Below are 22,214 nucleotides of genomic sequence, written 5' to 3'. Positions count from 1 at the left end.
CCCTGTGAATTCTATCGTGTGTCATGCTAGCAATTTCTAAACCTGTGTCTTCAGACTTCTACATCAGCTGTCTTCTGATGCTCTGCGCATGCTCGATGGACATCACAAGCAGACATGGCCAAGGCTGCATGCCTCACCTTCTGCCCTAGAGCTCCTTCACCTTGAGTTCATAGTTTTGCTGTCTTAGTGAGTGATATCACTATCCATCCTATCGTCCAAGTTCAAAATCTGATCCCTAGTCTTGACTTATCCTCTTCAAAGCGCCAATATGCTTATTTCAGTGATTCTTTCTCCTCTATAACAGGCCTGTGAATTTCTGGGTAATTTGATGATCTCCAGGTTCATCCCTAGTTGATGCTCTGCCTCACTATGCTGGACAGTGTTAGGACTCAGACGCTCAGCACACAGAATCAGCCCTGTAACTTCTAAAACATGCATATAGAGGAGTTTGCCTCAACAGACTTCCCACTTCTGTAGGACTAACTCGTTTATGCCTTGTAAGTCTTCATGTAGAAGTCACTAACTTCCCATCCCCTTCCTTTTCTTTTTCCTGCTTCCATCTTGTCCTCTACTATGACTCCCTGCAGGCAGGGACTACAAAACAGATGCTGAGTGAATGACTGAACGAATAAGTACAAATACCAGAAGTACCATTGTGAGGACAGAAGATAAATTTCCAGTCAAAGGCCACCATTAATATTTTACCCAACAAAAATTCATCAAATCTCTCTAGCATCAAAAGGATTTAAAGATTTTTTTTTAAATTTAGAATAATCTATCAACATTAGAGTCACAAGCAAACAGTAGTTAATTGAAGTGGATTTCCAAGCTGTACCTGTGGGCTTCTTTTCCAGAGTTCAAGGTGCAGACTCTGAGCCATGCTTTGGGGTCACTCATGCACCCCGTCCTGCTGATTCTACCTAAGCTGTTGGACTCGTAACCCACTCTGCACTTGAGAACATGGGAATAAGGTAAGTGATACCTTTTTGCTTTGTTCTTTTTTTCTCTATTATTTTATTTTATTTTTTTACCATATTCTGTACCTGTAGAGCAATGCTTTGAAAATTCTCCTCTCTGGAGTCTTCATCAGGAGATGTGACTGGCTTCCCGACAATTCGAGTTGTTCTTAAAATGTCTGACTGTCCTGTGTGTCAGAAGAAATGGGGAGTCTCCCAGGAATCAAGGCCTTCTAGATTTTCTTTTTTTTATTTCATGACAAATTAAATTCCTTATTATTGTTCTATTGACTTTATTATTTTATTTCATAGGACTGGGGTTTGAACTCAGGGCTTTGCACTTGCAAAGCAGGTGTTCTATCACTTGTGCCATACCTATAGTCTATTTTGCTCTGGTTTTTTGAAGATGGAGTCTCTTGAACTATCTGCCTCAGACTGGTCTTGACCCTCCATCCTCCCAATCTCAGCCTCCCAAGTACTTAGGTGTGAACCCCTGGCTCCTGACTCCCCTCACACTCCCACCCCTAGCCAATAGTGACTCCAGCTAGAAAAAAGGGATTTTGAGGGATCAGAAAGACTCACTGTCCAATGGGGCACCTTTTGGGCCAGATGCATGGTAAGACTGCAGGTAAGGCAGTGCAGGCAAATAGCTCTGCTGCAGCCCTCCGGCTGTAGACAGCGGCTCTATTCCTTCTGCCAAACTCCCCCCAGCCTCTCACTTGCTTTTGCTTTCTCTAACATTAGTGTTATTTATTTAACTTTAAAAAATTGTCTGTCTCCCCTTCTGGAATGTAAGCTTCAGAGGATTTGGATTTGTTCTGTTCAGTACTTACATAGAAGACACTCAACAATATTTGCTGATTAAACGAATGATGTCTTATAAAAGTAGTTTTGTTTTTAAGAGGGTGATGCACACTTGGGTCTCTACAGAAGTAACACGGTCCTGTTTGCAGCTCTGTCCCCTGTAACACTAACCGATGACTAATGTGATAATATTGATTGCAGAACAAATTTACGGATGACACAACTAAAAGGATAACAAAGAAGTTGGCGGGTATGATTAGGACTTGCTCTCCCTAAATCCTGACAAAATGCAATGATGAATCATATCTAATAATATGACGCTAATGGGTACAAATAGAAAGTACTCAAAGATCCCCCAAATTCAGTTATCCAGGCACAGGGTGGGGGCGGATAGCTTGCATCCACACATACGTCAGGAAGATTTGGAGTCTCCTGTTGATTGTAAGTAGATGGTGAGTCAACACAGTGTGATGTGGCTTGCAAAAAATCAGTCTTCTGTATTAACAGAACTCTAGTGTTTAAGAGGGGAACTTGTTTTCTAGTACCCCTGGTGATCAGACCACGTTTGCTCAGACAACTAGAGATGTTGATAAACAGAAGATTATTCAAGAGGAGAGGAAAGGATTATAAGGGATCTGCTGATAAACAGTGATTCACAAACAGCAGAAGGACCTCAGGCCATATGTGTGTGTGTGTGTGTGTGTGTGTGTGTGTGGAGGGGGTGACAACCAGCATGCATCACCTTCTGAAGTTTGAGGGGCTGTCCTACAGTGGAGAGATTCCATTTCTTCTGGGTAATGCCACACGGTAGACTGAGGGCCAGTGCGTAAAGGATAATAGTATGTGTGTTCCAACCCCCAAGACATTATCAACAGTTAGATTTGTCTAGCCATGATGTGGACAACTGCAGGGGATCACAGATTCCCTGGTCCTGGTGGTGTGATGTTCAGAAGCTGGGCAGTAATGCCATATTTGCTGGATAAATCTGTAATGGAAGTTAACACCATTGGCGGGAATGGGGAACATAGGACTAATCCTAATAGTTAGGACATTCTATGTATGGTGTTTATATCCATCTATAGACGATGTATATGTATTTATTCTGTGGCAAGTGCCATAATAAGTGAGTGCTAGGGTTTTAATTTCTTTCTACTTATTTTATTTTGGTGTTTTCTTTGGGGAGGGGGCAGTACCGGCATTTGAACTCAGGGCCTCACACTTGCTAGGTGGGTGCTGTATCACTTGAGCCATTTTGCCAGCTCTTTTTTGTGTTGAGTATTTTCCAAGATAGGGTCTTGTGAACTATTTGCCCAGACTGGCTTTGAACCACAATCCTCCTGATCTCTGCCTCCTGCATAGTTAGGAATTCAGGTATGAGTCACCAGTGTCCAGCTCCTATTTTGGTGTTTTTTGAGACAGGTTCTCACTATGTTGTCCAGGTTGGCCTTGAACTCTCCATCCTCCTGCCTCTACTTCCTGAGCACTGGGATTACAGGTGTGTGCCATCATGCCTTGTAGGGTTTTAATTTCTGATATGTCAATCTGATTAGTTCCATTTTATTGATGAGAAATGTGAGGCCTAGAGGCTTTAAGTAATTTCCCCAAGATCTTACAAGTTGGTGCAAACCAGATCCAAGATTTGAAGTCAGGCAGTCAGATCCTTGACCTTAATATTATTCTAAAAAGACCCTAAATTCTAGAAATCCATTCTTTCTGACTCTGAGATTTTATCACTCCAATGAAGTACTCAAACCAAAGAGTTTGTTATCTCAAAGAGTTGATGATTCTACAATAAATGGCTCCTTCTGTGTCCAATAGGTGGGACTAAATTTGGTTGGGCATTTGCCATTTGTGTGGCACCCTAAATGGAGTTCAGCTTAGCACCTAACACACAAGAGGTGCTCAGTAATTATTTTTTAATAATTAATAACATAAGACTGACAGCCATACCACCCTGAATGCGTCCTATCTTGTCTCATGAGACTGACTGCGTCTGAAACAGCAGAATTCCAGTATGTTGTGTCTGAAGGAAAACCAGCACTTTCTGGGTGGTCTGTGAAGGACACCACACAAAAGTGATAATCCATCATTCCTGGCAAAGAAAGGCCTGGAGAATTCTTGAGCAATTGTTCTGACAGTATTCATTTAAGCAAGTATTTATTGAGTACCTGTCCTGTGCCAGGTGTGCCCAATGTGCCGAGAGTGCAGAGGTGAGCCGGGGAGGACAGACAGTTAGTGGGACAGATGGACAGGTAAGCAGATCCTCTTAATACAATACAAGTACAGCAGCAAGTGTGTGTGCGTGCACAGGCATTTTAAGTAATATGGAAACAGAGCAGAAAGAAAAATTCTACTTGGTTGAAGGAACTGCCTAAACACTTGATTACGCCTTAAAACTAACTTGTACATATGTTATCTTTGAGTTTATTCTGTCTTCCTAAAGACCATGTGAAGCTGGGATCCTTTCTTGTATAGAAGATGAACTAGAGTCCCAGAGAGGCTGGTTGAGGTCCCCAAGGTCATGCAGTGAGTACTCATAGCTGCTGACAAGGATGGAGAGCTCAAGATAACCCAGGCTCTGTTCTAAACCTTTTAAAAAGACTTTTACACCTCAGAAGCCCTCTAAAAGGTAGGTAGTTATCAATATCACCACCATTCGACAGATCAGAAAACGAAGGTATGAGCTTTAAATAACCCGCCTAAGGTACAGTAGCTAGGAGATAGGACACCTGGCATCTCTGTAGTCCAGCCTTAGCAGACGCACCTACTCCCAGCCCTGAGTCACTGTGAGCTGGAGCCCACACAGTTGGTCTCTGACTCCAAGTTCTGTTTTCTTTCCCATGATCTCTCTAGCAAGATGGTGTATCTGAATGGGAAGAAATGTCACGTGGGGACCAGAAAGTTATGCAGGTCATGTGTGGGTGGTGTTTTGGGAGAGGTATGGTAACATTTAGACTATACCTTAACCCAACTACCAACAAGCATCATAGCACAGGCTTTTGATTTTTTGTTTTAGGCTCACAGGATTTTTCACAACAGCTAGAATTTGGCCTGTTTTTCTCCAGGGCAGTGGTCTGGGCTCTAGAGGATATGACTTGGTACTCATAGTAACCAGCCACCAACACCTACCCTGCAGCTTTTTGAAATATAGTTTAAATTTTTCTAAGAAAGAAGAAGAAGAGACATGAAACATTAAGAATGAAACAAGTCCAGTTCAATACCTTGTAAATTAGCAAGACTGGAGATACAGTGGAGGAAGAAAGCACGTAATTGCTTAAATTGGCCAAGCTTTCTCTCTATAATAAAAATTCTGGGATTGAAAAATAGTTCAATCCAATATTATTGTGCTTTCCTAATTAAGTTCGGTTGGCTCTGTGGCAAATCTAACCGAGAAAGAATTGGTTATTAAAATGAATGAAGTAAATTACCCCTTCCTCAATAATTACTACTTACGCTAATTCAGTCCTGACCTAGGCCATCAAAGCGATTGTGTTTTTAAGATACCCATCTCCCATAATTTTTGGAGACTTGGTAATTTGAAAACCAGCTGCAGGCTGGGATTTCTGTGGTGGGTGGTGGGGCAGAAAAGGTCAATGCTCTTCGGCACCCTTTGGGGTTTGTTTGGTTTTCAGTGTTTTGTTTTGTCATGGAGACCTAATAGATTCAACTGATCATCTTGGTCTTTGTGAGGATGTCTATTTTCTTGACTTCAGGTCCCATGGCTGGAGAGTTGTTTTCACCATGCATTATTTTTGTTGTTCTGAATTTCTTGTATAACTTTAGTTCAAGCCTACTTTCAAGGTGTGAGCCTGTCTTTATGTCTGCACCAACAGAATGTGTCTAGTAGTAACTGGTGTGACCTGATGGGAACAGTTACTGGGATGTCCAGTAGGACTTATTGGCATGCTAGAACAAGGGTCTTTTTGGAAATTAGGGTTGAAATTTATCATTGAACTTAGCATTTAGCATGTGAAATTTCTCGTTTCTTCGATCAATGATTTCTGAGTTACCAAGTTGCTGCGTTCTTCACATATTTTCCTGTTTTCATCACTAAGTCAATAAAACTTGGAAAATTATTTTCTCACATATTCCATTCTTCAAGCCTGAAGGTAAATTACTTTTTAAAAAAACCCCACATCCCAAACAAACAGTTTTTCATAAAGCTAAGATCAAATGAATAAATGAATGGGAGGGGCTCTACTGTCATTTGGGATGAATGTCTAATTAGAACTCTCTGTATTTGAAACATATAATTTACTAAGGTTGAGGTTTCTAATTCTAAACTTTGAATCCACAGGGATGAAACAAGTGACCCTAACTGGCAAGATGTCAAGAATCAAGTTTCTTTAGTTTGTGCCAAACCAAAACACTGTCTATTCTCAGACTTAAAGCTGCCTGAACCTTCTTTAGTTTATCAAAAAGGCCCAGACAGAAGACTGGTGCTGCTCTGCTACTATGAAGAGCAGATCGTCCCCTCCCTCCTTCTTGACACTCACCGTTGGGTTTTGTGTGACAGCATGTGCCACCTGTGTTGGCTCCATCTTTGTTCCAATACTGAGTCATCTTGCTCCTCCTGCATGTCTTCCAGGGTGTGGGGGAACTGAGTACCTGTTTTTTGCAAGCAGATAGATGGATATCACTTTGGAATTGATTTGACATACTTCCCAGTACCAGGCTGGGTGCTAGACGCCGGGGATGACTATAAATGTTCTCAGTTATCATTGTTCATAACTTAAAACTTTGGGTAACTAAAATACTGTGTGATCTTGAACAAATAATTTAACCTCTCTCTGAAATACTTCACAAGGTAATTGTACTAAGTGGTTGGGATTACATATGAAAACAACATAAACCCTGGGTCATAGTTGCAAGTGTAGACTGAGTTTGTGTGGATATGCAAATGGACAAATGGACCCAAGTCAACGTCCTCTGCCTCTGCCGTTTGTTAAGTGAGAAAGGTCATTGCCAAGTGAAAAAGGACTTATACCTTTAATTTTGCTTGGAAGTCTCCATTCAAAATGAAAAGGTACTTCAGGGATAATCCATCAATAGATCCCATAACATACTTCACAGTCAAGGAGAAAATAACATGAACAAAGGAAGGAAGAAAATTAGATTAAATAAAACGTCTTTATTTCAAAGTAATGAAGACGGGACAGTTACCCAATTTTAGAACATTCAGATGATGATTTAACTACATATATAGGCCAGGTACAGTGGCTCAAGCCTACAATCTTAGTTACTCCTGGAGTGGGGATCCAGAGGATGGCTATTCACAAGACCCCATCTTAACCAATGGCTAGAAGTGTTGGTGTGGACCACCATCATCCCAGCTATGCTGGGAAGCACAAACAGGAGGACTGAGGTCCAAGATGGCTCTGGGGATAAAGTGAGACCCTATCATAAAAGTAACCAATGCAGAAAGGGGCTTGGGGTATGGCTTAAGTGGTAGAGCACCTGGCAAGGTGCTCTGAGCAAGATCTTGAGTTTGACTCCCATTATGGCAAAAAAAAATGATACATATAACTATGCTTATTTTTGTATTTGGTTTCAAATTGTTTATTGCTGCTAAAGGACTGATGTTTAAAGGACTCATTTAATGGCTAACCATGCAGTAGCTATTAATATACTAAAAGTACTGTCACGGCAGCTACTGTCATGGTCTACATTTATTTCAGTGATACAACAGGAAGGGTTCAACTTGGTAGCCGCTTGCTCTCGCTGGGTCTCAGAAAGTGGGAAAGAGAAAGACTCCCTCTAACCTCCTGATCTCTCAATAAAGGAGTCTCCCAAGTTGCCCAGAGCTACCACTGTAGTAAAGTTACAAGAACATTTTGCTAAGAAACCTTTTCTCATTTGCAAGTTACTTGATTGAAACCTGAGATGCTGGATTTCAGCACAAAGGTGACTGTGGAGGAGAAACTTTGGGCAAACCTGGATCATTTTCTTTTTTTATGTTATGTAAGAAGGAGAAAATAATTAACTGCTTACTCCTATGATAAACTTAAGATTATCCTCTTACACCAAATGACAGAATTTCTAAACCTTAAACTTTAGAGCATATTTTCATAACTATTACTGGTACCCACTCAAAACTAAATGTTATTGAATAGTAAAGGATTTGCCTTGCTCAGTTATGTTTAAAAGTATGGTTATTTCATTTGTTGTGCCAGAAATGAATGGATGTATTAAAAGTGGTATTGTTAAACAACGTATTTCTCTCTCTCTTTTTGAAGACAGGATCTCACTGTGTAGCCTCGGGCAGCCTCAGACTTGGGCTCTCCTGCCTCAGCCTCCTGAGTGCTAGATCTGTGTACCACCAGGCCTAACTGTAAAATAGTTGTCTTTTTAAACAAAAATTTCCTGATTATAAAGAATCCATGTGAAGGCATGGTGGCTTATTTCTATAATCCCAGCTATTTAGGAGGTAGAGATTGGGAGGATCAAGGTTAGAGGCCAGCCTGTGCAAAAAGTTCGCAAGACCCATCTCAACAAACAATCTGGATATGGTGGCATATATCTGAAATCCAAGCCACAAGGGAGATGAAGGTAGGAGGATAGGATGGAGGCCGGCCCATGCAAAAAGCTCAAGACCCTATCTGAAACATACCTAAAACAAAAAGTGATGGAGGCGTGGCTCAAGTGGTAAGATCGCCTGCCTGGCAAATACAAGGCCCTGAGTTCTAACTCCAGTACTACCAAAAAGAAATATATTTATAGATAGATGGAAATGAGATATAGCTCAATGATAGAGAGTGTGCTTAGCATATATAAGACTCTGCATTCAGTCTCCTGTCCAGTGTAAAATATAGGTAGAATACACAGCAGTGAAAAAGGAAGAAAATAAAATCCCCAAGGCACTTGCAATCATTGTATTTCTCATGACAGTATTTCTACAGGACGCATACGTAGACTCGTGTACACACATATACCTCAAAATATTCGTATGCAAATGCATATGAATGCACAATTACAGAGAATGGAAAATGCAAAACAAAGCTGACAGAGAATATAACGAATCCATGTGGCTGTTAGTCCACAGCTAGCCCATCCATGTTGCCTTTCCCTCCCTGTTTTTTGGTTTTTATTTGTTGTTGGTAGCACTGGGGATCAAGTTGAGTGCCCCTGCATACTATGCCAGTGCTCTACCACCAAGCTGCATCCCCAGCCTGTGCATTTCATTTTGAACCCAACTGAAGATAGTCTATCATCTCATGTATAAATATTTCATCATGGATGTTAAAAGATAAGAACTTACAAACATAACCATTGTCTCATCTAAATTAATAATTCTTTAAAAGTGCAAAACATTCATGCTTGAATTTTCGCTTGTCTCACAAATGTCCTTACTTGTTTTTACAGCTTGCTTATTTGAAGCAGAATTCAGATAAGATGCATCCACTGACACTGGGTTGATGTGTCTTTCTTTAGGGGGTGCTGGGGACGAGACCCAGGGCCTTGATCATGCGTGCTGAGCAGTTGATCACTGAGCTACATCTCCAGCCTACTGTGTGTCTTCAACCTCTGAGCTCCATTCCCAGCATCTTTAAAAAAAAGAAAAGAAAAGAAAAAGCCAGGCATGGCAATGCCTGCCTGTAGTTCCACCACTTATGAACCCAAGGCAGAGGGCCACTTGTGCCCAGGAGTTTGAGACCACTCTGGCAACATATGTGTGTGTATTTATAGAGAGACATAGACATATGTATACATACATATATAAAGGTATACATGTGTTAACCACATTTTTTTTCCTTGCAAGGAGTTTGACTTGTTGACTTTTGCACAGCCTGGAGTTTTCTTTCTTTCTTTTTTTTTTTTAATTGCAACTCCATGATACGGTGTAACATATCCTGTGTTCCTCTGTCTTCTGTTCTCCTGTGACTATCTACAGGCTTTGTTTTTGTTTTTATTTTGGCAAGATTGCTTCATAGGTAATGGTGGGTTTTGTCATTAGCAAGTGCTAACAGTTAGCAGTCTCTTCATTTGTGGTGTTTACTAGGTGCATTAAGAAATGAAAAGTGGTGATATTTTAACCCTATTATTCCTTGAGTTGATTATGTTGCATGTGCCAATGGTGTTTGATTTGTGTTGTTATTTTAAATAGTTTTTTAAAACTTATCATTCGAGCTCATTGATTAAAACATATTTAATGTATTTTAGTACATCTCATTTCTTCTCCCTCCCCCTTTCCCCCTCTTTCTTCTCTTTCCTGCTCTCCTTCTTGCTGGGGATTGAACCCAGGGCCTTGTACTTATCTGTTATTGTTGTTGTTATTATTGTGTGTGTGTGTGTGTGTGTGTGTGTGTGTGTGTGTGGTGCTAGGGATCAAACCCAGGGCCTCACTTGTACTAGGCAAGTGCTTCACCACTGAGCTATACCCCAACCGCTCGTTTATTGTTCTTATTCAATTATCCTTATTTGGTCTGGGACAGCATCTTCAAACTGGCTCTTGACTTCTTTTGATACAATTCTAGTGCTCTTTGATAGCTCCCTTAATATTTGTATCACGTGGTCTAGGCTCACTTTGTATATTTCCACCCTGTGGAAAGCTATAGGATGGAGACTAAAAGAGTAAAGAACTAGAACTGACCCAAAAGTCTGTCAATTCAAGGCTGGTTGAGCAAGCTATGGTACATCCACACAATGGAGTTCTTACAGCTATAAAATGGAATTGGGAATCTTTAGGTATACTTATTATAGACTGGTCTCTAGTATATATTGTTAGTGAAAACACAGAGAGGTGCCAGGCATGGTGGCAGGCACTGCAGCTACTCAGGAGACTGAGGCAGGTGGATTGCTTGAGCCCAGGAGTTGGAGACAGAGCCTCAACACCATGGCAAGACCCCATCTCAAAAATAGGGGGTGTGGTTCAAGTGGCAGAGTACCTGCCTAGCAATGTCAAGGCCTCGAGTTCAAGCCCCAGTACAAGCAAAAAACAAACAAACAAAATCCAAATAGGAGAGAAAAGTATAGGATGCTACCTTATGTATAAGAGTGGATATGTATATTTACATAGATATGCACACACATATGTACATCAATGTACATTTGTATATAAATAAGTACAAAATACATTTTTGTGGTACTGGGGTTTGAACTCCAGGCCTCACACTTGCTAGGCAGGCATCTATCATTTGAGCCACTCCATCAACCCTGCTTTGTGTTGGGTATTTTCCAGATAGGGTTTCATGAGCTATTTGTCTGGGCTGGCTTTGAACCATTTTCCTCCTGATCTCTGCCTCCCAAGTAGCTAGGACTATGGGTGCCTGCATAGCAAGAGCAAAGCCCTGAGTTCAAACTCCAGTACTACTAAAAAAAAAAAAAGGAAGAATAAGCATCACAAAGTACTTGTTACCTGTAAGGGGAAGAGGATAAAATGGAAGAGATAAAGGTAGACTGTTCTGAATTTACCTTGCTATATTGATTTGACTTTGGAATCAGGTAAACATTTTACATAATTATGAAAATATGTTTCAATGAAATTCCTAATTAAAAAAAAAGAGTTTGTGTATCCAATGCGTAGCACACTCATTGAGAACTATGTCAAGTGACCTTAAAACACACTCATTTAAAGGGGCATGGTGGCAAGAGCCTGTAGTCCCTCAAGAGGCTGAGGTAGGAGGCTCACTTAAGCCCCGGAGTTCGAGACCAGCTGGGGCAACATAGCAAGACCCCTTCTCAACACATCAACAGCAACAATACTAATTTGCTGTTGTATCCCTAACTGGGTATAACTGGGACAAGAATTGCAAGAATATTTTAAGCAGTTTTGTGATAGTGTCGATATTGCTGTTCTGGGTAATATGAGATAAGCACATATTACAGAATATTCTAACTCTATCATACTTGGTGTCCTTGACTATAGATGATGCAAAAGAAGTTACATCTAAACCTGCAATCCTGAATTTGAATTGGAAACTGTTGATATAAACTGATGGTGTACAGGACTGTGCATGAATACAATTTCTGAGCTTCTCTGTGCACTGAAAAGAACCAGAACCAGACACTGGTGGCTCACCTGTAATCCTAGCTACTTGAGACGTTGAGATTGGGAAGATCATGGCTTGAGACCAGTCAGGGCAAATAGTTCACAAGACCTCATCTCCAAAATAACCAGAGCAAAATGGACTGGAGGTGCTGAAGTGGTAGAGTGCCTGCTTTGCAAGTGTGAAGTGCTGAGTTCAAACTCTGGTCCCATAAAAAACAAAAACAACAAAACTAAAATCTAAGCCAGTAGCAAAGAGCACCTCTATATCTATATTATGATCTAGCTTAGGCAGGAAAAGTGTCTACTCAGGTATTCATCAATACACATATATCATAAATATCTACCCATCTATCCATAAATTTGCTCTGTGTTTAACACTAGTTATTTAGCTGTTTTCCTATTTCTACGTAATTGTGTCTAGTTCTTTACAGTGTATACAATGCTGTACCTAAGCTTTTGTGCACTTATTACTTCCTTAGTACAAATTTCTAGAAGTGGAACAAACTGACTAGGGATTTGCGACATTTTTAAGCTGTTGGTAGGTACTATCAAATGGCCTCTAGAAAGGTGGTATGTACCACGTGACAAGTGGCAGGGTGAGCAAGTGACCGATTTGCTGCCTTCACAGTGATAGGTAATTTTTGAGACATTTCCACTGATGTGTTTCTGCTAGTGTGATATATCAGGTAGAACTGCTCCTATATTTCTTGGTTTTCCCCCTTTCATTTTCTTATAGAAAAAATTACTATTATATGCAGAAACTATACTGAAAAAACATTCTCAGATTTACATTGTGAATTAGTAATATATATCAACAAAGATTAGGATGGATTTATCAAACTTAACATATTACTTAAAATAAATAATTTGAATTATTAATACTTTAGTTATATACATATATATCATGAATGTATTAGGATATTCATTTTTATAATTTGTTGGTAATTTGGTAGATATCTTTGAAATTTCTGGAGTTTTTAATTATAACCTTACCTTTGCAGACTTAATATATGTGAAATTGATTTCTCAGGTGTAGATTAGGAAGTTAACTAACTTTATAAACATGGTTTTATTTTATTTTATTTCTTTTTTGCATACTGGGGCTTGAACTCAGGGCCTTCAACTTGAGCCAGTCCACTAGCCCTTTTTGTGTTAGATGCTTTTGAGATAGGATCTTGCAAACTATTTGCCTGGGCTGGCTTCAAACCAAGATCCTCCTGCTCTCTGCCACCTGAGTTGCTAGGATTCCAGGCGTGAGCCACCAGTGCCAAACTAAACATGGTTTCATATGGGCTTTGTATATATATACAGTGCCCTACCAATATTATGAAAGCCAAAATGAAATAGCTGACAGGCAAAAACCATCCACGTGGGAGCTGGAGAGATGGCCAAGTTCATCTGGTCTGATCCTTCATTTCGTGCTTGGGAGAACTAACGCAAAGGGCAGTTATGTAACTTTATTAAAGTTGCACAGCTACTTTGTGACAAAAACCCAAATCTGGTTCAGTGCAGAATTCTCTCCAAGTAGCTTCTCAGAAGCTGAAAACTTGAAGGCAAAATGCAAAATTAAAGTAGTTGTTGTGTTAGGGAGATGGCATTTGGGAAGTCTACCTTCAAAATTCTCAATAAAAAACTTACAGAAAGTGGGCCTATGACATGTTATAACAGCACTCCTTTATTTGGGAAGCTGTAAATAAAGTATCGGACTCCTAATACTTAGAGATTTATTGCAGTCTCTAAGTATGCTATAAATGTTTGCAGAATCCAAACGCCTCCTATACACCTGTTCTGTGTGCTGCAGTAGTGCTGTCCTAAGCACATCCTGTGTGTCTCATGGGATTCTAATGATCATCTCACTCAGGAAGCCTCCAAAGTGTCAGACTCAGGGTTTGAACCTTGGCATTCATAGACACACCGGGTTGCTATAACTGCCTGACTCTCCTCAGCTCTCTCCTTGCAGGGTGTAAGTTCAACTTTACACCTTTGAATACTGTGATGGAATTCCTTAGAGCAAAAGCTTTTAGAGATAGTTCTAAGCCCTTCATCTACCACTTGTTAACTCTGGTTTTTCATTGCTCATCTATGAGTGTGATAATCTACCTCATAGGGTTGTTGGAGGAATAAATATGAATTTTATCACTTTAGGTAGAATATCTGACACATCACAAATATTCAGTGAATAACAACTGCTAATCTTGAGCTATTATTATGAATATCTTTATCAACCATATTATCATAATGTTCCTTTCTCTCCCTATTGACCTCATTTTCTCCCCCCACCCTGCCCCCCAGTACTAGGACTGAACTCAGAGCCTAGCTTTTGAAGTGCTGTACCACTTAAGTCACACCCCAGTCCTTTTACTTTCATTGTTTTTCAGATAGGGTCTCATGCTTTTGCCCAAGCTGGCCTCAGATCATGATCCTCCTACTTCCATTGCTCAAGTACCTGGGATCACAGGTGTGCATCACCCTGTCCAGCTTATTTTTGAGACAGGGTCACACTAACTTTTGTCCAGGCTGGCTCAATCCATGATTCTCCTATCTCTGCCTCCCAAGCAACTGAGATTATAGGCATGTGCCGTAATGCCTGGCTGACTTTTTTGTTTTGTTTTGTTTTGTTTTAAATACAAAAACTCCTGGAAGGGATGATGCATTGCTCAAGGGACTAGTGATTCATTACTTGTTTTTCTTGACAGGAGCAAGCAGAGAGGTATTAAAGTGCAAGGAAGGAAAAAAGACTTTGAAGAAAGGTGGGGAGGACTCAAAGAAAACTAGAGCAGAGTCTCCCTTCAAACTAGTTGGGGTAAATTAGTAAAACAGTTCATTTGAAGTCAAATGCTCTTATAGATAATCCCTGTAATCTTTTTTTAGGATTCCGGAAGGCCTAGTAAGAATGAGAGAGGCTGCTATTGGCATGCTGTGGACACAGACTGGGTGTGCAGCCAGACCTCCCATGCCCTATGCCCCATGGCCACTTGAGTATCCATGTGGGCAAACACCCTTCACAGATTCTTCCTTTTATTGTGCTGGGATCAGGCCTTTCACTATGGAAAGTTCCTTACTGTATGGGTGGGTATAGGACCTGCATCGCCCAACATAGTAAGACCTGTCACAGGGGCTGGATGTAGCTCAGTAGCAGAATGCTTGTCTAGCATGTGTGAGGCCCTACAAAATAAATAGGTAAATAAATAGATAAAATAAAACACAACTTCTTGTTAACCTGTCCACACATTGTGCTTCAAGTCTAGGACCAAGTGCCATTGTGAAGCGTCCCTCCATCCTTTGCTCAGAGGTTAAAAGTATACTGGTGGCCAGCGGGAGAGTCCTCATGCTCCCCCCTAGAACCCTTGTCTAGCCACCAGCTTCTCCCTGAGGTCCAAGTGTTCTTTTCCTTTCCCCCCTGCAATGCTGTATTCTTGAGTCTCCTTTTATTTGTCACTGTTCATCATTATGAAAAGAACATAAGCAAATGGTGCAAGCATGACTCGTGCAAGGATCAGCTCAGTCCCATGCCTACTCCTGAGGAAGTAGCCACCTCCTTCCTTCTCAGCCACTGTTCTGGGCACTTAGGGACCAGAGGTGACCAGAGCGTCCAGATTCCTGTCTTCTAGGAGGAGTTGATGACTACAAACAAGAGATCTGGGCAAACCATCCTGCAGCGTTCTAGAAAGTGGTCAGTGCTATGAACAGAGCCAAGCAAAGGTGGGGGATAGCATGGCCAGGGACACACAGGTGACATTTGAACAAAATACTGAAAGGAGAGGAAGGAGCTGCCCCAGGTAGGACAGGTGGCAGTAAATGGTGTGGGGCTGATCCCAAGGTTGAAGTTGGAGGCACAGGAAAGTGCCACCAGGTGTGTTTGTGTGTTTATGGAGATCTGTGTGTGTTCTTCAGGTTTGGGCCCTCTTGGTAGTGAATATGCTTAATGCTAAACTTTGAAACAATTTTCATTTATGGGAAGGAGAGAAAGGTTTACTATTATGTGTACTTTAGTTAAATATGATATCTTATCAAGTAATATTTGGGTCATGAGTAATCACTTCTGTGTTTAGTCTGGAGCTCACAGTACTTGTGGATGTGAACCTGCTTCCTGAGAACAAGTCAACTTTTGCTTCATCAACCCATTGGCTCTTAGGTTACTCAATATTTCGCAACCATCACTACTATTGTAGTTCCAGGACACTTCCATCACCCCCAGACCTGTTAGTGTCATTCTCAATTCTCCCCAAACTCCAGTGGGCCATGTTAGCTAAAGTGGCATCTTAATCACTTGTCTATATTCCTTCCCTTGGATTTGCCCATTGCGAGCACTTTCTGTGAGTGTAATCACGCAATACGTGACCTGGTATGACTGGCCTCGTTCACTTAGCACAGTTTTCAAGACCTATCCAAGCTGTAGCATGTATCAGTCCTCCATTCTGTTTTATGGCCAATAATGTCCCACTATATGAACCTCCCACGTTTTGTTTATTCATCAGCTGATGGACATTTGGGTTGCTTCCACTCTCATCTTACTAAGGATAGCATTGCTATGTACTTTTGTGTACAAGTATTTGTGTTAACAGATGTCTTATAATTCTCTCGGGCATATACCTAGTGGAATTGCTTGGTATCATAACCCCATGTTTAATTTAACAAATCAACTTTTGATCACATTGTATTGCTTAACACTTCACTATTTAGAAGAAGGAAAACATAGGAGCAAGTGGCTGCTTTACAGCTGTCCTATCTATATTCAGATCAGTAATGGGGACTGATTAGTAGTGGTGTCTCCTTTTCGGGGCTTCTTGAATCAGTACCCCAAAAGTCATCGGAGTGCACACTATATTCTCCATGCATACTCTGCTGAGGCCACTTTTTGTATTCCTCTGCATACAACAGCTGGGGAATGACAAAAGGAAAGTCACTCGGGCTTGAGCAACAGCCTCTCCAGGTGCGTCTATGAGCATCTTAAACAGTGTGGAGAGGCTTTGAGATGATTACAGAGGCCTCTGAGAATAATAGCAATGACAGGTTTTGCACTCACCGTATGCCTGACATAGGGCTAACTGCTTCACTGCTTTTTTCTGGACCCACACTCTTCACTCATCACAGTGCTTGAAATGGGGTTCATCTGAATTCAGATTCACTGTTCTGTATGAAGGACCCATTGACTTGCAAAGTCTTTGAATGTGAAATATCTCCCTACTATTTCATCCAAGTTGAAATAGTTTGGACACAGTGAGTAAGATACAGTACTAAAATTAATTTCACCTGTTTCTTTTTACTTTTCATAATGGGCCACTCGAAAAATTTAAACCACACATGTGGCTCCCATTGTGGCTTGCATTAGATTTGTGTTGGACAGCTAGCTCTTGTTCTAGATTATTCCTCGCCGTAATTTGATCAGCTGGACTGTATTATCATTCCCACATTATGGGCGAGGAAATTGAGGCTTGGAGGGCTTAAGTAAATTGCCTGTGATCACCCAGCTGTGGCTTATGCACAAATCTGTCTGTCTCCAAGCCTCCATTCCTACCCGTTATTCAATGCTGCCTCCCCCTAGTCCAGAAATATAACCCATATAATACAGAAATTAATGTGGAAAAAACCCAAACAAACCTGTTTCCATGTCTCTGTTGTAGACCACAAGAAAAATGGCCCATGCAGATCTATGAGGGAGGATTTTGGTGTTGTTGGGGAAAATGTTCATGGAACAGTCTGGAAAATACTCTTTGTAACTGTTTGGGGTCACCTATGGAGGAGAAAAGGGAGCTGGAGCTGCCTCAGAGCTCGCTCTCATTTCTCTAATCCTCTATTCCATTTCCCTCAGGTGAACAGGTCAGCCTCTGCCGAGAGACTCCAAGTGAGAGGGAGCAGAATGAGAATTCATGCCCCAACTGCATGCTTTTTTCCAGTCAAGAATAGGCTTTAATTTTATTCCACTTCATTTGAATTTGTGAAAACGTCAATGGGACATTCTGCGCAGACTCCTGCCCTCTGCTAAGTTGAAGAGAAAGGGGTACTGGGAAGGAAAGAAAGAGCCATTTGGTTCCTTTCATCCCCTACCAGTTAACCCTTCTCTGAAATCTGTTTGGACTCAGCCAATTCTTCCTTTTCCTAAGGCATCAGTGTCTTTATTCATCAGGAATTCTCATGTGTGCATCACTAATGCCACCTATTATTTTTTAAATGCTATGACTTAATTTACATATTACATCTACTTGTGTATAACATGTATCATGAATATAACATTTAACTTCAGATTCCAAAGAGAAAGTCCAGTCTAGAACACACTGGCCTCTTTGAGCTTTTTTTCCAAGTTGGGAAGGCAGGGGGAAAACTAGAATAATTAGGAGTTATACTTGGTCACAGGGCCTCGTTCCCAAATGTATAAACCCTCTCATGTTCTTAGTGGCTAGAAGTGTTGCTGGGAGCTGTGAAGCACACAAAAAAAAAAAAAAAAAAAGAAAGAAAGAAAGAAAGAAGAGAAAACAAAAGCAACTGAAAAACCATATACTTATTTCTCTTTTTCCCCCTAGTGTACAAATTCACAACCTGCCAAGAAACATGACAACTCCTATAAGTAAAACTCAAAACCCAAACTCCAAGAAGCTAAAATTTCTAGAAGGTGTATGTGCTAGTTTTTTGTTCTTTGTTTTTGCTTTTTAATTCGGAGAGTCAGTTTTACTCAAGTTTTCACTCTTGGCTTAAATAGTTCCATGGAAAATAAATTCCAGCCTTTGTTTTTTGCTTAGTCATTCTTTGTTAAAATTCCTCAGCTGTTTCAGATGTAGTTCAGATGAGAGGAATTATAGAACAAAGTCAGAAATGGTGTTGAGAAAAGGGATAGAGGGCTGGGAATCACATGACCTGAATTTTAACTGTTTCAAGAATGAAGCAGCAACAAGGCCTTGGGGATTTTAAGTTCCACAAACATTTATTTGTCACTTACTATGTTCAAAGGATTGCAATAAGTGCTGTAAGAGCTGCTTATAAGGTAACGAGACATGGTTCCTCAAGGGACTTGTCATCACTAGGAAAGAATGCCCAGTCACAGCCTGTGGATAACATGGCACTGGAGTGGGAGCATTCCATCCAGGGAGGTTTGGGGTGCTTGGTGAAGAAAGTGATGGCTTGGGAAGGTCCTAAAAGCATGAATTGGAGTATGGGGTAGACTTGGGGGAAGGGGGCTTTAAACCGAAGATTCAAGAAAGGAGAGAAAATGTAAGCAAAGGCGTGCAGTAAGAAAGTGTAAAGCTGGCTTGGCAAACCTGTTAGACAGGAAGGCACAGTGAATTCTGGGTAGTAATGGGAGATAAGTTTTTACCACTAGATTAGAATGGAATTGGGTAGGGCTTGAGTTCCATTCTGAAGAATTTGGCTCTTACCAGTGGTAGAGAGCAGGGTGACAGCAAAGCTGAAGAACAGACCCAGGAAATCTTGCTAGGGTGATCACTCGTTCAGGCCGTTAGAGGTGGTATGAGGGAGAGGTCAAGGAGAAAACGCTCAGGGTAAGTGTGGCCAGTGGGAATAGACGAGAAGGTAGATGCAAGAGACATTATAGAAGGAGCATCGATAGGGCTTGGTGACACTTGGTTTTGAGATCTAGAAGATGGCTGAGGTTCTGAGCATTGATGAGTCAGAGGACAGAGATGCGGGAATGAATCTTTTCAGGAAAGATGCTCACTTTGGTTTTGAGCATGGGTAGTCTGATTTGAACACACTGGAAAATGTAGCACAAAAAAACACAAGCCTGGCTATGGGAAAGTGAAAGGGGCACCCAGGCCATGGGCCCTGGTCACATTGACCCTGAATGGTTTGTTTTCACTGAAACTCTCCTTCTTCATTTCTTACTGCTCACTTCCCTCAGATCTTACTCAAATGCTATTTGTTTGTTTATTTATTTATACATACTGGGGATTGAACCCATGTCCTCATACATGCAAGGCAAGCACTCTGCCATTAAACTACATCCCCAGGAAATCCCGCCTCTACCACCCCCACCCTTTTTAAACACAGGGTGTCACCAAAGTGCCCACGTTGGCCTCAAACTTGCCATCCTCCTTTCTCAGCCTCCCAAGTAGCTGGGATTATAGGTTGTACCACCACACCTGACTAAATGCCACCTTTTTAGAAAGGCCTTTCCTAATTATTCTGTACGGTACAGTAATACCCACTCATCCCTTCTCCATTTCCCCATTCTCCATAGCTGTAGCCATCTGACTTGTGATTATGGGTTTATTATCCCAGCCCGGAAACTGAAGCTGTTAAGAAAAAAAAGAAAAGAAAAGAAAAAGAAAAATATCCAATGTTTTCAAGGGTACAATGAGGGTTACTGCTCTCATACACCATTCTTGGGACAGGGCATGATAAACAATTTGAAAAGAGATTTGGCAGTAAGCACAAAGAGTCATAAAATATTTGTGTCCTGGAACATTTTATGTTTTGGAAATTCTGAAAGTCAATACTAAGAAAAAATCAAAAATATGGAAAAGAAAATATGCAGGAAAATGTATATCAAGAAAGACTCTAAACATCTAACAAGATAAGATAGGCAAATTAAGCAAATTACTGCTCATTTACTTAATGATATATTATTCACTTGCTAAAAGGATAGTTATGAAAAGCTGGTTAGCAACAAGGAAGTGCTTCGAGACAATGTCACATTTAAAAGAACAGGAGCCCGACTGTGTGCGCTAAATTTCAGTTATACTGATACAAGTGCTCCAGGCTAATAGGATTGTAGATGACTTGTTTTTCCTAAATCTTTTGGATTTTCTGGATTTAGGTTATATCCTTTCTGTAATGTAGTTATTTGTCTTTGTTTTTTTTTTTTTAAGTAATCATTTTTTTTTTTTAATACTAAAAGAAGGTGCTGCTTCAGCTCAACTCACCCTCTGGAGTGCATCATTGGGTCTCCACAAGTAAGCATGAGTTTCCAGGCCTTTCCTAGAACCTGTCCTTAGCACCAAGGGCCACTGAAGTAGATGGCTGGCCCTGCAGTTCATTGGGACCTCAAGGCTCAGTGTCCCCTCATTCCTAACTGCTTCCTCTTCCCCACTTCTCTGCATTTTGTTAGCCTTCATGATACCGTGAAGACTGAAAGAGTGCCTCATGCACTTGACATCTGTACACATGGATGGAGGCTAAACCACCCTCTTCATGGCTCCTTTTGTTTTTCCTGATTTTAGCTCCTCCTTCCCCAATTTAAGGCTCTCCTTTTGCTGGTCTTCGTGTAGTACTGATCATCTGACAGAGTATGTGTTCTTGCATACTGTCGTGATTGAAGAACTGAAGTTATCAAGAAAGAAAATAATAACAACCCAATGTCAACCTACTGAGCACCAGGTAAACTCTTTGTATACATGACTCATTTATCCTTATGAGCCAGAGAAATCGGTGTTACCCATTAGGAAGGATGAGACTGAAGCTTAGAGCGAAATAACTTGCCCAAGCTCACTTACCGAGAAAGTTACTGAACTACAGTTTAAACTTATCTTTCTGCCTCAAATCCCGTGCCTGTAGCAGCTATACGGATGCACATATGTCAGTTACTAAGATGGTGAAGTTAATTTGTTATATGGTCATTGACCAGATGATGCAAACTATTGACTGACTGCTTAATTCAACACAAAACTCATAATCAATCAATGGCAAGTGTCTTTGCATGTGAACAATTTGACACCTAACTGTCTTGGGTATCTTCAGTGTCCTAAGTATTCAGTTATTAACTAATAGTAATTTTATCTGCTTAGATTAATGACCTCCTTTGAAGGACTTGCTTCGGGACAAACAGCAACTTTTTTTGCCAAAGCAAAATCCTTGGTTATTAAATATTAAGTTAGATCCTTTAAAATGGTTATTTGGAATTAAAAATTAAGACTATTAAGAGGAGACATGTAAGATGTTAAAAAGGATAGTTCTGCCAGTTATGACTGATACTATTTCAGAGGAAGTTTCTAACAAGAAGAGATTTTACATATAGCAAACTATTTATTTTAAGCAACAGAATGTTTAATAAAGATCCTAAATAAATTCATTGTAACAGGAATGAAGGAATTGAATAGAATTGCTCAGAAAATATCACTCATGATGTCCACTCTTCTAACTGTTCAGCAGTGTTCTTGTGTGCTTCCTATGGCTAAAATCTTAGGTAGAAAACCTTTCCAATTTCTGAGACAGGCATGTGCAGTGGGCACATGACCGCCCTGACCATAGCCAGGGGCCAGACTTCATTGCACACGTCCCTTGGTCATCTCAGCTTAATGTGCAGAATCTAGCACAATGGGCACAAATGTTCTATTCATCCTAGAGTTAAAGAAACCGAGGCATAGACAGATAAGTAACTTGTTGAAGAGGCAGTATTAAATAAAACAAGGTATGTGACATTGGCTGTCATGCTGAGAGAATATCACCTTTTGAAGGAATATCAAATTCAACTCTACAGCTTTTATGTGGAAAAGGAAAACCAAAGGCAGTGGTTC

The 22,214-nt window shown here is 40.7% G+C and overlaps 1 protein-coding gene across 2 annotated transcripts in view; it reads left to right on the top strand.

The window, feature by feature from the left end:
* Positions 1–22,214, top strand: part of Mkln1 (muskelin 1) — a 288,685-nt gene that overhangs the window by 24,532 nt on the left and 241,939 nt on the right. For both annotated transcript variants that reach the window (XM_074062868.1, XM_020183812.2), the window contains exon 2: positions 855–971. In XM_074062868.1, the coding sequence (XP_073918969.1) occupies positions 961–971 (11 nt within the window). In that variant the 5' untranslated portion in view covers positions 855–960. The remainder of the gene's footprint in view (positions 1–854; positions 972–22,214) is intronic.

This window comes from Castor canadensis, chromosome 2, assembly GCF_047511655.1.
Source record: "Castor canadensis chromosome 2, mCasCan1.hap1v2, whole genome shotgun sequence".
NCBI classification, from domain to species: domain Eukaryota; kingdom Metazoa; phylum Chordata; class Mammalia; order Rodentia; family Castoridae; genus Castor; species Castor canadensis.
The sequence above is the reverse complement of the archived record's forward strand: the minus strand, read 5'-3'. Positions and strand labels throughout refer to the sequence as shown.